At 39.2% G+C, this 15,120-nt stretch overlaps 1 protein-coding gene across 1 annotated transcript in view; it reads right to left on the reverse strand.

The window, feature by feature from the left end:
- The window catches only part of LOC139690900 (titin homolog), a 370,135-nt gene that overhangs the window by 234,963 nt on the left and 120,052 nt on the right, over window positions 1-15,120 (reverse strand). Inside the window, exons 23-26 of the mRNA XM_071588519.1 lie at window positions 11,322-11,566; window positions 7,427-7,742; window positions 3,138-3,392; window positions 1,668-1,800 (exon numbers count right to left, since the gene is read on the reverse strand). Of these exons, the coding sequence (XP_071444620.1) occupies window positions 1,668-1,800; window positions 3,138-3,392; window positions 7,427-7,742; window positions 11,322-11,566 (949 nt within the window). The remainder of the gene's footprint in view (window positions 1-1,667; window positions 1,801-3,137; window positions 3,393-7,426; window positions 7,743-11,321; window positions 11,567-15,120) is intronic.

Consider the following 15,120-nt stretch of genomic DNA (forward strand, 5'->3'; position numbering starts at 1 on the left):
AGTGACTGATAAAGAATGTTTTCGAAGGTGAATATAAATGAGGAATTCTGAATGAAATGAAGTTTCTTCCGCGACGTTAGACCTACGATGTTATCGTTCTATGAATTTAAATTATTTGAGTGGAAAAACAGCAGGCACTAATAACGAACGGTTCATGCTCCCACATGGATACAATCAAAACGCGGACTTGCTAGCAACAACATCAAAACAGCAACTAGAAATGAAACCAGAAACACCACTGTATATGAAAACAAAATAAAGGCGGGAGAGCAAGATGCGGGGAAAGTGAGAGGCAGGAAGGAGAGGGTGGGGAGGAACTTTCACAGGATGCTTGAAGAGGGGAACACCCCCGTGACCCCTGCGAAACGCCGAACGATTTGCGTTCCTCTCGCTCGCCTTCCATCAACAGCTTTCTTTCATCTGCTCATCCATCGTAAAATGACGATGCACGGATGAGCTCCATCCTTATCTTTCTTATTTACCCCAGTTAGCGTTTGAAAGAAGACCAGTGTGCATTCCCTGACTGGAGGAAAAGGAATTTAGTGAACAGATGCCGCCCTTCATACCAAGTAGGTACTGGTAAGAAGGGAGGAGAGTAGGAGATAAACAGAGTAAGAGGAAATGCAAAGGCGGAGGGCGATATTTTTGTCGTTCTTTTCAGAGAAAAAGTTAATTTTTTTGTCATTCCCTGCACGCGCTGGGAGAGAAACCGCTTTTACGCGAGAAAAATATGGATTCTTTTGACCCTGTACATCTGCTCTTTTGAGGAGCGGGAGCTTCGCGCAGTGTCGTAAAGACAACCCATCGCGTCGGGAATGACACAAAATGGTGTTGAGGCAGTTTCGGCGTCGTTTTACGATGCAAAAAATGTGGAAGTTGTGTTTCCAAAATGTCTGAATATGTCCCAGCTTTCCGGCCTTCAGAAGTTTTTTCTTCGCATAAAATACTGAACAGCTTGTGGTGGAAGGCAAGAGATTGGATTTGAATCATCAAAAAAAAATAAAACGATTAAGTCATCTATCAGTCCAATTCGACTTTTTTATGTTAAAACAACTTTGTTCAAAAACTCATGATTACTCTTTTCGTTGTGCATTAGTGCGCACATTTGGTGATAATTTGCCTTTAGAAGGAAATAGTGAATCCATATTCTCATAAATCCACCACATACTTTTGGAGGTATGTACTTGAAAAATACCAACAGGCATTCAACGGGGGAACCTTTATTAAGAGATGACATTCTATTTTCCCCCTTCCCAAAATCTCACCCTCTGCAATTATTAGATTGATATCTGCATCTTTCTTTGGACAAAAAAAAAGCCTCTGAGGGGTTTCTTCGCTAAATAACAATTAACTAGTTCTTCATGCGCTTTGATATTAACAAAGAAATTCTTACAACATAAGAACTATGTAGGACTTTTTTCTTTAGATTCTAACGCTAAAATCATTATGAAAATCAGTTGATGCATTTGCATTTATAAGGGACCGATATCGAGGGAGAATGATAAGCCAAGCGTATGTCGAAACTTAAATCAGAAGCTCAGCTAAACACAAAAAACGAATGGTACGAATATTGGAGACATGTTGCCATTTGAGTGAATGAGGGGGAAATACTTATCCCCTGATATTTATAGAGTCCTAAAAGAGGGAAAATGAAAACGTTGACCTACCTTTAGCCAGTCCCGGAGCCATATGACTTCAGGTTTTGGGTCACCGATGACCTCACAGTGGATGATCACCGTATCTCCCTCTTCGGCTTCCGTCGAACGAGGTTTTACTAAAAACATGGGAACCTTCGAGTATCTGTGAAGCCAAGGTTAAAAAATAATATAAACAAAAACTTAAATTACATTGAATTAATATCTATCAAGACTATTCCAATAATTTTGCCAAATTTAAATCACTTCGACCTGATTGCAGTTTGCTTGCACGATATCAGAATTACTGCTGTACAAAAACAAATATGAAACGCTAGAATTTTCTTTTTCGCCCAAAGCGGTTCAACAGCCGTTATTTGGCACGCTACTCCCTATTCTTAAATTAGGGTCTTTTATACTTCTTGGGATTGACGAAAAAGAGCCAGACATTAATATCCAGATGGAATTTTTAAAACACATATTACTTCACAATGAAAGAAGGGCGGGGTCAAAAAGTGTCTCATGGTGGGAGGAGAGATCGCCGAAACAATAAGGTCACAAACGTCAGTATGGTGATTAGAAACAAGAAGGTCACAAGCGTTTACTCGACCTTGTTTCTGTAATCCCTTACCCTTTTAAAGTATACATAGAAGATTAAGAAATTTTGTACAAAACAGATGCCTATGAATAAATGGCTTTACCATTACAGCTCGAGGAAATACGGAACATTAAAGGGAGGAGGAGACCAAATTTTAAAAATTATAGGCAGGAAAAGTATCAGGGTGGTGCAATATTAGGAAGCAATTACATAACACCAGGTGGCAACCCTGCGGGGAAATGTCCCTTTCTGAACTGACGCGAGAGAAACTCCTCACGCTTAATATTAATTTGCATTCTTATTTTCCAATTTTCACTTATTTACACGTTTGACTACTGGTGAACATATATTTAAGTTTCGTGTAATATTTCCAAGCAGCGTGGAAGAAAATTTCACGAAGGGAAATAAATTCTCTGCATGAACAGCTGATTTCATTTAAGGGATTCTGAAGTCCATGTAAGGAATATCTCTACAGAGAAATCTCACTTTCACCCTCAGGGAAGTTCACTCCCTGCGGGGAAACTCAATTTCTGCGAGAATTTCAACATGGAATAGCTGCGAACAACGGGTCATTTTCAATATTGTGTCTCGAAGGGAGAGGAGGGGTATAAAAGGCCAAAGTATGCATGTCGTATTTTATGGACAGTCCTTGAAAAATTACGTATCGGATAAGAATTCTAAGAAAAAGAGAACAAGAAAAATACAGTCATTATATACGACGATTATCGTGATGATTTAAAAATTTTGAGAGAAAATTGGCTTCTAAAATTTAATTTTTCTATTTTTAAGCATCATTTATCCCGTCTATTTCAAATACCATGGCTTGTAATATAGTGCATTATCATTTATTTATGACTTAGAACACTAAAACTACAACTAAGGAGCTCCGTAATAACTGCACTCACGGAACATCAGGTGAAAGAAGTGTTGGAATTGGTCGCAACGGCGTGCTAGCGCTGCGCCCAGATCTTGTTTCGTCTGGAGAGACAACAGCGACACGAAGAGAAGTAGTGGCTCTACCAACCTCATTGGTAGCAGTGCACTCGTAAAGGCCGGAGTCTCTTGAAGTGGCGCCGGATACAACTAACTCTACCCGGCCGTCACGCTCCAAAGTCATTATAGTTTGACGTCGAGGTCGAAGGCGAACGCCATCCCTATGCCTATGAAAGGGAAGCGATATTCCAACCAGATCACTTATAGTTGTATAACTAGATACACTTATACAAATTCACAATCAATAATGTTTTTAAAATAATGTCATAAGGTTTCAATATTGACGAAAGACAAAGGAAAGATTTCCATTTTTTCATTACACCACGCACAATTTCTATAGAATGACTAAGTAGATATCAATAAAACTATGAGTAGTAATCATTTTCTAATGCATATTACTATGATTAACTATAAAAGAAGTGAACTTTAGTATCACTTATTTGAATGATTAGCCAAAATAATACAAACATATAACAAAATTAATGTTCAATCTAATCCCACAAAGTCAATGACTTGCGATCGGTGTGAAAGACCACACTTCACGTTGATTTTCGAGAGAAACAATCGGTATTGAGCAACAACATTTACGATATGTGACCGTGCATGACTGCGTTGAAGCAATCAGCCTGTTGGTATGAAAGCTGACCTTTTGCGATTGAGATGACCTTAGAGAATTTTCAGTTCATCCCTTTAGTCCAAGTACGTCCAATTTACAGTCAGTCATGTGTGCTATTACGACATTGTCTATTTACTATTCCCTGAATATCATAAAATGATGCACTTTCTCAACAGAAAGTGCCACATTCTCTTATTTTTTGTGATGGTGATGTCGGAGACTCCCACACATAACTTTGCTGTCTGAACTCATGGCAAAAAATAATGTATCTCAGGTTCATCTGCAGTGACCATCTTTTAAATAAACTCCTTATCTTCCTGTTTAGTAAACTTTAACTGGGAACAAACCTGCTCGGGAACGTTGTTGCGTTTGGCCATGAGCAGTCTCGGAACCCACAGCGGACAACCACTTCTCATATACAATTTTACTTTCACCAATGGGTGGGTGGCGCCCAATTAAATGTTCACTATTTCTGATGTTGCTCTTATCGCAATTCGACAATATTCTCTCACAATGGCAGCAGAGATGTTCATGCATATTTTCGCAAGAGTGTCCGGAGCTACGGATCTATTTCGAAATTATCTCCTCTCTCTAAAAATTATAAAAATTACATCATCTAGCTATGCTGTAGGGAAGATCAAACTCTCCATTTCCCTTCTGTAGCATTGCATAGGCCTGGGATGACGGTATATTTTTAGCAACAGCAAAATTTCAATGCAGTTCCCGTTCCCGTAGGCGAACTAAATCCGTTTCTACTTGCAACAGCTGCTGCTCACATAATATTGGAGTCAAACAATATCAACATCGTACCACGTCTACATCATACTTTAAAATACATAAAAAGTAAATTTTTGCACAATAAGAAATAAAAAAAATAAAAATATAAGGCAAACGTTTAGAACCAAAATATGTCCTGGCTAAGGCGTACTATTGACCCTCGCCCTTGTCAAACACTGATTAGTCAGGAGCTTACGAGAGGATTATCTCTGCGCCAGCGGCCCGCCGATCACTCGTAATAAAATGAAATAAATGCAAATTAATCACGTACTCTATAGCTTGGATATACTATACAGCATTGATCCTTGCTAGTCTCAAGCACTCACACTCAATCAGGGCTTGCGAGAGACTTCTCTCTACACCAGTGGCCCACCAATCGCACACCAGGCTTTTGATATGGTGAATCAGGAAAAATTGATGAGTATATTGCAGAAAATAGGAATAGACTGAGGGAACATGAGACTAATCCGCAACCTGTACATATCTCAGACTGCTCAGGATGTGTGATAGATGGGGAGGCGAAGGGTCCGGACGGGCAGCGTTGTCCATTATCACCGGTACTGTTAAACGTATATGTGGAGGAAATGATTAAAAAAACATTGGGAGAACTGGTGGTAGGAATGAAAGTCGACTGGGAATTCGTAAAACCAGTTAGGTGTGCTGATGACCAAGCTCTAGTTTGTCAGGCAGCCAAGGGGATGCAAGCATTGCTGAGTGAATTGGAAATTCAGTGTGATAGGTATGGGATAATAATCAATATAAAAAAACAAAGGTCATGCGGTTTTCCTGAAAGAGAAATTCTAAGCTTAAGATAAAAATAGGAGGGCAAAAACTAGAGTAGGTGGACAGTTCACGTATTTCGGAAGTGTTTTGGAACAAAATGGTGAAAGTAGTAGGGACTTAAGGAGAAGAATTGGATTAGGCAAAGAGGTTTTCACGAGGAGGGATTTAATGGCAGGGACGTTGAGTAAGGATGTTAAGAAAATGCTCGTTAAAACTTTGATATGAAGCGTAGTTATGCACGGCGCGGAAACATTGTCACTGCAACAGGCTGATAAACGTAACTTGGAGGCTTTTGAAATATGGGTGTGGAAAAGGATGGAAAAGGTGATATGGACCGAAAGGAAAGGAAATGAGGAAGTGCTAGGTATGGTGGGAGAGGAGAGAGGATTGTTCGGAGAAATCATAAGGAGGCAGGAAAAATGGATGAAAAGCATATTGATCGGCAGTGGGATGTTGAAGACTGTAATAGAGGGGAATGTGAGGATGTTAGGCAAACTAGGAAAGGGTAGGAATAGGATAGGGATGTTGGATGCTATGAAGGGAGGAAGGACGTGTACAAAGATGAAGAGGGGCCTGTTGAAGAGTAGGATATTGGGTTGTGTTTTGTTAGGAGAAACAAAATATTTATTTGGTAGCTGTGTCCATCCAAAACCTACATTACCGGTAGATTACCTGATAATTGATCCAAGGTAATATATTATATCTCAAATGATCATGATTCGGTAATAATAATCAAAGCATGGTCTAATCAATCTTAGAGCAAGTCATCGCTTTAATTAAAGAATATGAATGATATTAGAATAGGAATAGTGTTACACGTGCAGTAAATCGTCACTTGACGGAAAGGGTTTCGGCTTAGCGTTTTCGGGTTAGCGTGCGGGATATATATATATATATATATATATATATATATATATATATATATATATATATATATATATATACACCGCACGCAAGGGCACGACCGCATTTTCCCCCCGCATTAATAACCACCGATATTCCACCAAATCTCCCACCTTCCTGAATTATCCCATCCCTACTCATACTGCTTCCAACCATCAATCTTTTGATGACTGCTTCATCGTTTCGGTGAATGAAATCCTTCCCAAATCTGCTGCTAATATAATAGAGGTGAGAACCCGTGAGATGGCGCATATTTGGGTGGCCCAGTCATTTAAACCGCCCGGACTGAACCAAGCCCACTGAATGCATCATATGGCTGCCTACATATCCCCCCCACCCCCTTGTTCATTTATCATTGGTCCCTTACCTCTCCTTCCCTCACCTTTCCCCCGCATATGTACTCTCTGCTCTTCCCCGAGAACGCCATTCTGAAGACGACGGCCGAGCCGTCGAAACGTCAAAACAACTTATTTTGAGTGCCCTTTCTTTGTGTCTCTATGGTTTAAAAATCTACACCTGTGTTTTTATATATTTGTGTGGTCGCCGAAGAGCGTTCCATTTCGAAGAATTATATATATAATATATATAATATATATAATAAATATATTATATATATATATATATATATATATATATATATATATATATATATATATATATATATATATATATATATATATATATATATATATATATATAAACACATTCAAACACGAAAACCCGCCGTCTGGCGAACATACGTATTCACATTGAAATAGAATAAGGAAAAGGGATAGGAACATATATAGTGTTTCCTCGATAGCTCAAGTGGTTAGAGAATCGGTCCGGAAAGATCAGTGGCTCAAGTACTGGTCAAGGAAATCTTTTTGCACTTGTGATCTGCTCGATTCCGCCATCCCAACCTCTCCGGTTTCGTCTTTTTTGTGTTCCTATCCGTTTTTCTTATAAGAGAGAGATAGAGTGTGTGCGCTAGAGTACCTCAATAACTACCTTCAAGGCCTTTAATGGCTCTGAAAATATCATATACCTGATTAAAAAGCTGTTTATTTTGGCCATGATAATTAAATTTTCAGGAAATGATCAATCGTGATTTTTGTACCGAAAAGTTATTTAAGTGCTCACCACATGACGCCAACTGACGGATATGCCTCGACGTGGGTTAGCAGCCGTATTTCTCCACCTTCCGGCACTTTGAGAGACATATCCCCAACAGCTACCGGTCCACCTCCTGGTCCAACCTCCCCTTCCAATGGGAACAGGAACTCAGGGGCGACATAGGCTCTGATTCCCTTGTCTACAACGAGACGGCAACGGCACGATACGGATCCATGTGCGTTATGCGCCGTTGCTGATATTTCTCCACTGTCCTCCACGGCGGCGCGGCTCAGCTCGAGCGTGTGGAATCGCTCCTCATCCTTGGTGATAGCCCAACGGTCGTCTAGGAGAGATACGAGAATCGTATAGGTAAATAGTCTGATTTAATCTTTACTTACTACTTTTGAGAAATATCTTTTTTGAAAATGAATCAATATGTACAGTAAAAATAAGGCCAACATGATTGAGGAATGGCTATAGCAGGCAACTAAATAAGAAATGGGGATAGCCAATAATGATCAGTCATTTTAACCCTGAACGTTTTATTTTGTTTCAGGGTGCTTTTATTGTGAGGTTACATTATATTCAGAATACAATAATAGCGCCTATCTTCAAAATTTTGAAGGAATGAAAAAAAGAAGAAACGTAAATATAAGACCAGAACGTACAGCTTTCCTTAAATGAGCGCAGAACGTTAAAAAATACATACATTGAATCATTTTTTTAGTTAAAAAAATATATTTCATCGAATTTTTATATGGCATCACCATTCCCACAATTTTTATATTGCCATACAGTTCCCTACATAATCCTGATAAATTACAAACAAGTGCAAAGTAAAACTATGCAAGAGAAAGTATTGCGGAGAACACATTGCATGGGAATCCACTGAATCCCTTCTAAGCTCTTTACAAATTCAAAATATTTGAAATTAATAATTTTAGACTACAATTTAAATAATTTTTCTGCCCGTAAAAATATTAATATTTTCTCCTTGTGGTTGGTGTGGGCATTATACTTATTTAAATGTTTGCATGAGAAAGTCGTAAATTTAATAAATTACTTTTTATTTTATTTATATTTTTAATTTATTTTTATTATAATTTTATAATAAAATTTAATAAATGACTGTGATGGAGGATAAAATGCAGAGAAAACCACTTAGGAAAAGAATACCCACGTTGGACGGAAGGAAGAGAGACCGGTAGTGGAGTAAAAGAATGGTTTATTGTAATTCAGGTATATAATATTTAGTTTGGGTCGTGTTAAGTGGGACTGAGAAATGTAGTCAAATCCTATCTTGACTAGTGGACTACTCATTTTGCTTTTATATATCCAATGTCTATTATCGTGATGAAACGATGGTTAAGCCCTTGGTGACTAAACGTCGATGACCATTTGACGCATGGTCATTCCTCGGAACCCAAGGAACATTCTCGAAGCAAAAGAACTTGGGTCACTTGAATAAGCCAACATGAGAAATGAAGTCGATAGAATCGCTGAGATTAATTTCCATCACTCTATAATCCTCGGGAACTTCCTCGGGGCGATTCACTCGGTCCACAGCGCTTCTTTGTGCTTTCAATAATCAAGTGCCTTTGGCTACCTATTCCTTCCAAAAGACTACAAAGAAAGGTTAATACTCTTGTCTACGAAACAAACTCCTCTTCCGGCGAGACTGGTCATACACCACGCAGGGATACACGGTCACCCCATACCACAAGCCAATGTTATCAGTTCAGTTGATCGGGTCATATTGCTTGCTTTTATCGCTCCTTACTGCAGACCTGTTTTCAGTGTGGTGAGGAAACTCGCATTCCCAAAGAATGTCCGCTCCTTCTCGGTGGGTTGTTTCGCAAACCCGACGACCGCCCGATTGACTCCCTAAATAAAACGCATGCATCACAGGGAAACTTGTTTACTCCGACCACAAGGTCGGGGACGAGCTAATCGTAGCCATATTACCAGAAGTCGGACTGATAATTAAGGCATGATACTTGGCCGTATGCTAAAGTTCCTTGTTGATACCGGTGCTCTCATTTCCTTACTCCAACAAAAGAGATACCTATTTTCAGAATAAAATCCTCCTCCGTATTCCATGCCAATTATAAGTCCTCCCGGCCAGTCTCTTCCAGAGACTTCCAGTGAGACTTACTGTCTCGAGTCTGCGTTCTATTTCATTGATGACATATGGTAGATATTATCCTCATGATGTCTTAATTACAGATTTAGTGAATACAGGCTAATATGTAATAATTGGTCCTGATTTAATGAAAAATCATGAACACTTCTTGAATTTAGACCGATCATTACTAATAACTACTGACCAATATTATGTACCTTACCTTTACCTTACTATTATTAATTACCTCCTAACTTAGGTCAGCATCTCATTATTGATTTAATTACATGAGCAACCCTTCTTCTCAAGTCTACTGTGCAAATTCTTCATTCAGATGCCATTGAGAGAAAAATGATTTTCCTCAGGGCGTAGAGCCCGACAAAAAATCTCACTCAGAGTCAGATTAAATTTCTTTGGTGATCTTTCATTGAACCTTAGCAGTGAAAGTCTATTTAATAAGATTCAATTGAGTTACGTCCACTAGGCCGAGAAATATTTGAGCTTAAATCTTGAAATTAATTCTGTATAGCAAGGGCGGCAAGTGTATGGGAGAGTGGAAACGAAAGTGAGATAACGAGTTTTTTTCATTTTCATTTTTCTGAAGTTTTTTCCATAATTCAAGATTTAAAAACTTTCTTCTGCTGACCGCACTTTCCATCCTACTTTCGTGAGCCCACCTTTTATATCAATCCACTTCTGCCCTAAAAAATATGTCGTTTTTGATTACTGGTGACAGCAAATTACTAAACTATGTCAAACAAAATTTTCATGAAGAAATAGTTTAGAAATTGAAGGGGTTCATGAGTTTCCAGATAATATTTTATCATATTCGAACCAGGTGTAATTAAAAAGCAATTGGTTTGATGACTTACTGTATTTTGTCGTAGTTAAGTAAAAATTATGCCGCACTAAGCCAGCCACATAATCAAATAGCTTAATGAAGTTCTTTGATACGGAAACTGCAGATGCCCAGACCAATGCAGCACATTTGCACACGTTTTACTTTGAGCGTAATTTGTGTAAGGGAAAAAATATATTTCACCATTGAATGTATTGAGGGACAATGGAGGGGGGAAATTAGCCTAGTGGAAAGAGCGTTCGACTACAAGGCGGAGGGCCCGGGTTCAAATCCGGTTGATTCTGGACACCCTCAGCTTCACCCAAAAGCTGTGTGGTTTTCCGGCTACCACATGTTTCTGAGAATTTGTAGACAGCACAGGGGGAGGATCCCTCTTTATCATAATTCGTGAATTTCTTATGCCGCGGAAACCATATGCATGTCGTATGACATTGCGACATGAGCTATTCCTTCGTTCACCAAACAAAACTTTGGGTTGTTACTGTAGTTTGGTGTTTATTTATTAAATTTATTTTAGCATTAAACTGGATCGTTTCGCGAGTACATCTCTGTTATCGTATCTAATTATTCATAAAAGCCTCAACCTTCTACTTCTCATTGTTTTAATTCAAACTATCCATCCGATCCCAAACGAAGGAGCGATTTTAGACTGCGCGATGAACAGCTGCAGATTGTATTTCAGTTAACTTGGAAACGAGTTCCAGGGGAGCGCTCATAATCGTCTACGAACAAAAAATCTCCTTGGGCTTGCGGTTGAAAGCACCGCCGAGAGACGGACTCGAATGCAGGCTCGAGAAACCGACAGCGGTTACTCGATGTCGTTACGTCAGAACTCCCTGACTTCAAGGCCATGATGAGAGGATCAACTTATCCTCAAAGTGAAATTACTCTATAATAATTCGAAAACTTTTGAATTATTCGGTAAGACCAGGTAAAATTACCTTCATCTGGCTTGATTATCACACCGTCCTTCTGCCACACAATCTCTGGCCTAGGTATCCCAGCTACTTGACAGGTGAGCCTCACAGGATAAGTCATTTGTACTCTGCGATCACGAAGTCTCATCGTGAACTGCGGAGGGCATTCCCCTCCCAAGTCTCTTCCTTCTCCGTCAGGTAAAGAAACGGACGCAGACCCCACGACCTCTCCGTCTCCTTCTCCATCCCTACCGACGCTCTGCATTCTCCTGAAAAGACAATTTCATTAGTCTCGAAAAACTTTTCACAGTCACAGAAAAACCAAAAGTTATTTAGTAATTAATAAAATAATTGTTAATATTATATTTGCCTTTTCAGAAAGAAATCGCAAATCTAAAAATATAATTTCATGAAACAAATTAATTGCATGATTCAATGGCAAGAATTATTTATGCTGATTCAACTATATTACCATAATTCTAAATTTCTACAATAGCAATATATTTAGGAAAGCAGTCAATTTATTCATGCCAAAAGGTAAGTCATAAATTCTAATCGATTCTATTTCATCATAAACGTATTTGACACCTACTGAACGCTGAAAAAGAGGTTAGTAATCTTTAGGATGCCAATATACAACAGTTAATAGCTTATCAAAACTAAAACCTTTGCATATTTCCAGCATGTGCGGACGGTAGGTGTTCAGTATAGCTCGTATTATAGCATTATCATAGTCGTTACGAAAAATCAGGAACCAGTGGCAGACATTTTTCAGTGGTATCCCGATCCCTACGAGAGGTGCTTTGTGGAGAGCACTTTCAATGAGTACGCCCCCCGTCGGATGGGATGTAAAGCTGCGGACCCCTTGGTGTCTTTCGTTTAGATTAGGCTAATGCCGACGACGGGTTTTTCTCCACCCTTCCTCCTTTCCTGTCCATCCTTAATGGCGCAAATGATCTCAGCTGTCGGTTGCCTCCCATAAAAAACTACTATATTTATTTTGTGTGCCTTATGAAGAGCCTTGCCTTATTCAAAATTCTGATGGTTAAAATGTTTACCAGGCCATATGAAAAAAACGAATGAAAAGACAGTTATTTAAAACTTGAAAAACTTCGAATACAGAATTTACAGGATCAATTAGAAGGCTTCGACACAAGATTATTCAACATCTTAATTTCTTCCGGTGCCTGCGATTATCAGCGCATTATTTATACACATAATCTGAAAGCAATAACTTATTTATTTGATAAAAAAGACTAAACACTTTACGAAGTTACACAAATAATAGAAAAATTTACGCTAGTTTACTTTCAACAATACTATATTTGCTCAATGTTTAGGACAAACAATAAATCATCATGAAAGATCGACTTCAATTGTACATAATTCTCATAAAGCACCTTTTTCATTATATATGTGCGAGTATATACACACTCCCATATATATATATATATATATATATATATATATATATATATATATATATACATATATATACATACATATATATATATGTATGTATATATATATATATATATGTATATATACTATACACACACACACACACACACACATATATATATATATATATATATATATATATGTATGTGTGACACACAATATAGAAACACAAAAAAAAAGAAGAAAACTCACACGTTATTTCTTGATATTTCGACGGAAACAATCCGTCTTCCTCTGAAGATATAGAAGTAATCATTACTTCTACATCCATTACCATTACATTACCATTACTTCTATATCTTCAGAGGAAGACGGATTGTTTCCGTCGAAATATCAAGAAATAACGTGTGAGTGTTCTTCTTTTTTTTGTGTTTCTATATTGTGTGTTACTGTGTATTGTACTATTCGGCACTTCCGTGTTACGCCGTATATCGTATATATGTGTAATAGTATATACGATATACGGCGGTAGTCCAGTGGGTAGAGCGTTGGACTGCTGACCGGAGGGTATCGGGTTCGATTCCTGGGCAAGGCAGTCTGGGCACCGGTTGATTACTGTGTTTATGATTTATATATATATATATATATATATATATATATATATATATATATACATATATATATATCCCTCCCCGGACTACAACCTTGACGTGGTGGAAGGGCTTGTGCGTTCCGATGACCCCTAGAGCTGTGCTGGCGGGAGTAATAATAATTGCTCCTGGTAGGGTCACCCATGCCAGATAGGTCGAAGGTTAGGAGCCAGACGAAAGGTAGTCCACGAAGCGTCTGTTCCTCAGTGAGGCGGCTGCAATGGCGTCTGACCCCAGTGGGGCGGCCAGTAAGTGATGGTGTCACGTTAAAAACACTATTGAGGAAGGCAACGGGAAACCACCTCAATTATCATTCCCAAGAAAAATATGATGGACAATAGAGATATTTTGAGTCCTGGTAACCACGGGGCTCGGCCCAATCGGCCGTGTGTCGTGCCCGGCAGCGGGGGAGGCAAGGCTTCCGCGGTCGTCATCCCACGAAACCCTTGCAAGGGAAAACCAGCAGCAGCAGGACAGAAGACGCAGGATAGGAAGACCAAATTAGTTAGAATAGGAACGTGGAATGTTAGGACAATGATGAAGACAGGGAAATTGGAGAATGTTAAGCGAGAGATGGAAAGGGGAAATATAGATATTTTAGGTCTATGCGAGGTGAGATGGAAAGATAGCGGGGATTACTGGAGTGATACGTATAGAATAATATGTAGCGGTGGGGACGAGAGCCAACGAGGGGTTGCCATACTATTAAATGAAGAGGGAGGAAGAAGCGTAGTCAACATAGAGCACGTAACGGATAGAATACTACTAGTAGAGATAAAAGCAGAACCGACGAACTTAGTTATTATTCAGGTATACATGCCACCGAGCAACCATAAGGAAGAAGAGGTCGATAGGATATACGATCAGTTAGAGGACATGATCGCGTGTGTTCCTGCAGGGAAACATTTGATAGTGATGGGGGATTGGAATGCGACGGTAGGCGAAGGAAGAGATGGTGACGAGGTCGGGGACTACGGTTTAGGCACGAGGAATGACCGCGGGGAGAAAGCAGTTGAGTTCTGCAGGAGACAGGGGTTAGTCATCACCAACACTTGGTTTAGACACCACAAAAGACGCAGGTATACATGGAAAATGCCAGGTGACTCAGGAAGATATCAGCTAGATTATATCCTAGTGAGACACGGGTTTAGGAACAGTGTGATAAAATCCCACAGCTTCCCGGGAGCGGATGCGGGCTCAGACCACAATTTAGTTATTATGAAATGTAGCGCACGTTTCAAAAAGATAAGGCAGGGGCAGCGAGTTAGAAAATGGAATGCAGACGCATTAAATTGGTTGAAAAGGAAGGAATACAAACAGGTGGTAGAGAAAATCATGGAGGATGGCAAAGGGCTTAGTACTATCGAAGAAAAATGGGAAATGATCAAGAAAGGGTTGTCTAAAGCCGCAAAAGACACTATTGGAACCGTTAACGCTAAAAGGACTAGGAAACCATGGATCACGGATGAGATGATTACAAAGATGGATGAGCGGCGAATATGGAAGAATATAAATACAGAATTAGGCAAAATGAAGTACAAAGAATTAAACAATAAATTGAGGCGGGCAACAAATAAAGCAAAAGAAGCATGGTGGAAGATGCAGTGCGAGGATATGGAAAGTCTGCAGAGGAAGGGTGAAATCGGTGCGCTGTACAGCAAAGTTAAATCGTTATCGGGAAGTAAAAAAGGAAGAGCTATGCTAACAGTTAGAGATAAGGCGGGTAAGGTAATAGTTGACGCAGGAGAAATCCAAGAGAGATGGAAGGAGTA

This window comes from Hetaerina americana, unplaced genomic scaffold (genome assembly GCF_022747635.1).
Source record: "Hetaerina americana unplaced genomic scaffold, ioHetAmer1.1.p SCAF_3, whole genome shotgun sequence".
In the NCBI taxonomy this organism is placed as follows: domain Eukaryota; kingdom Metazoa; phylum Arthropoda; class Insecta; order Odonata; family Calopterygidae; genus Hetaerina; species Hetaerina americana.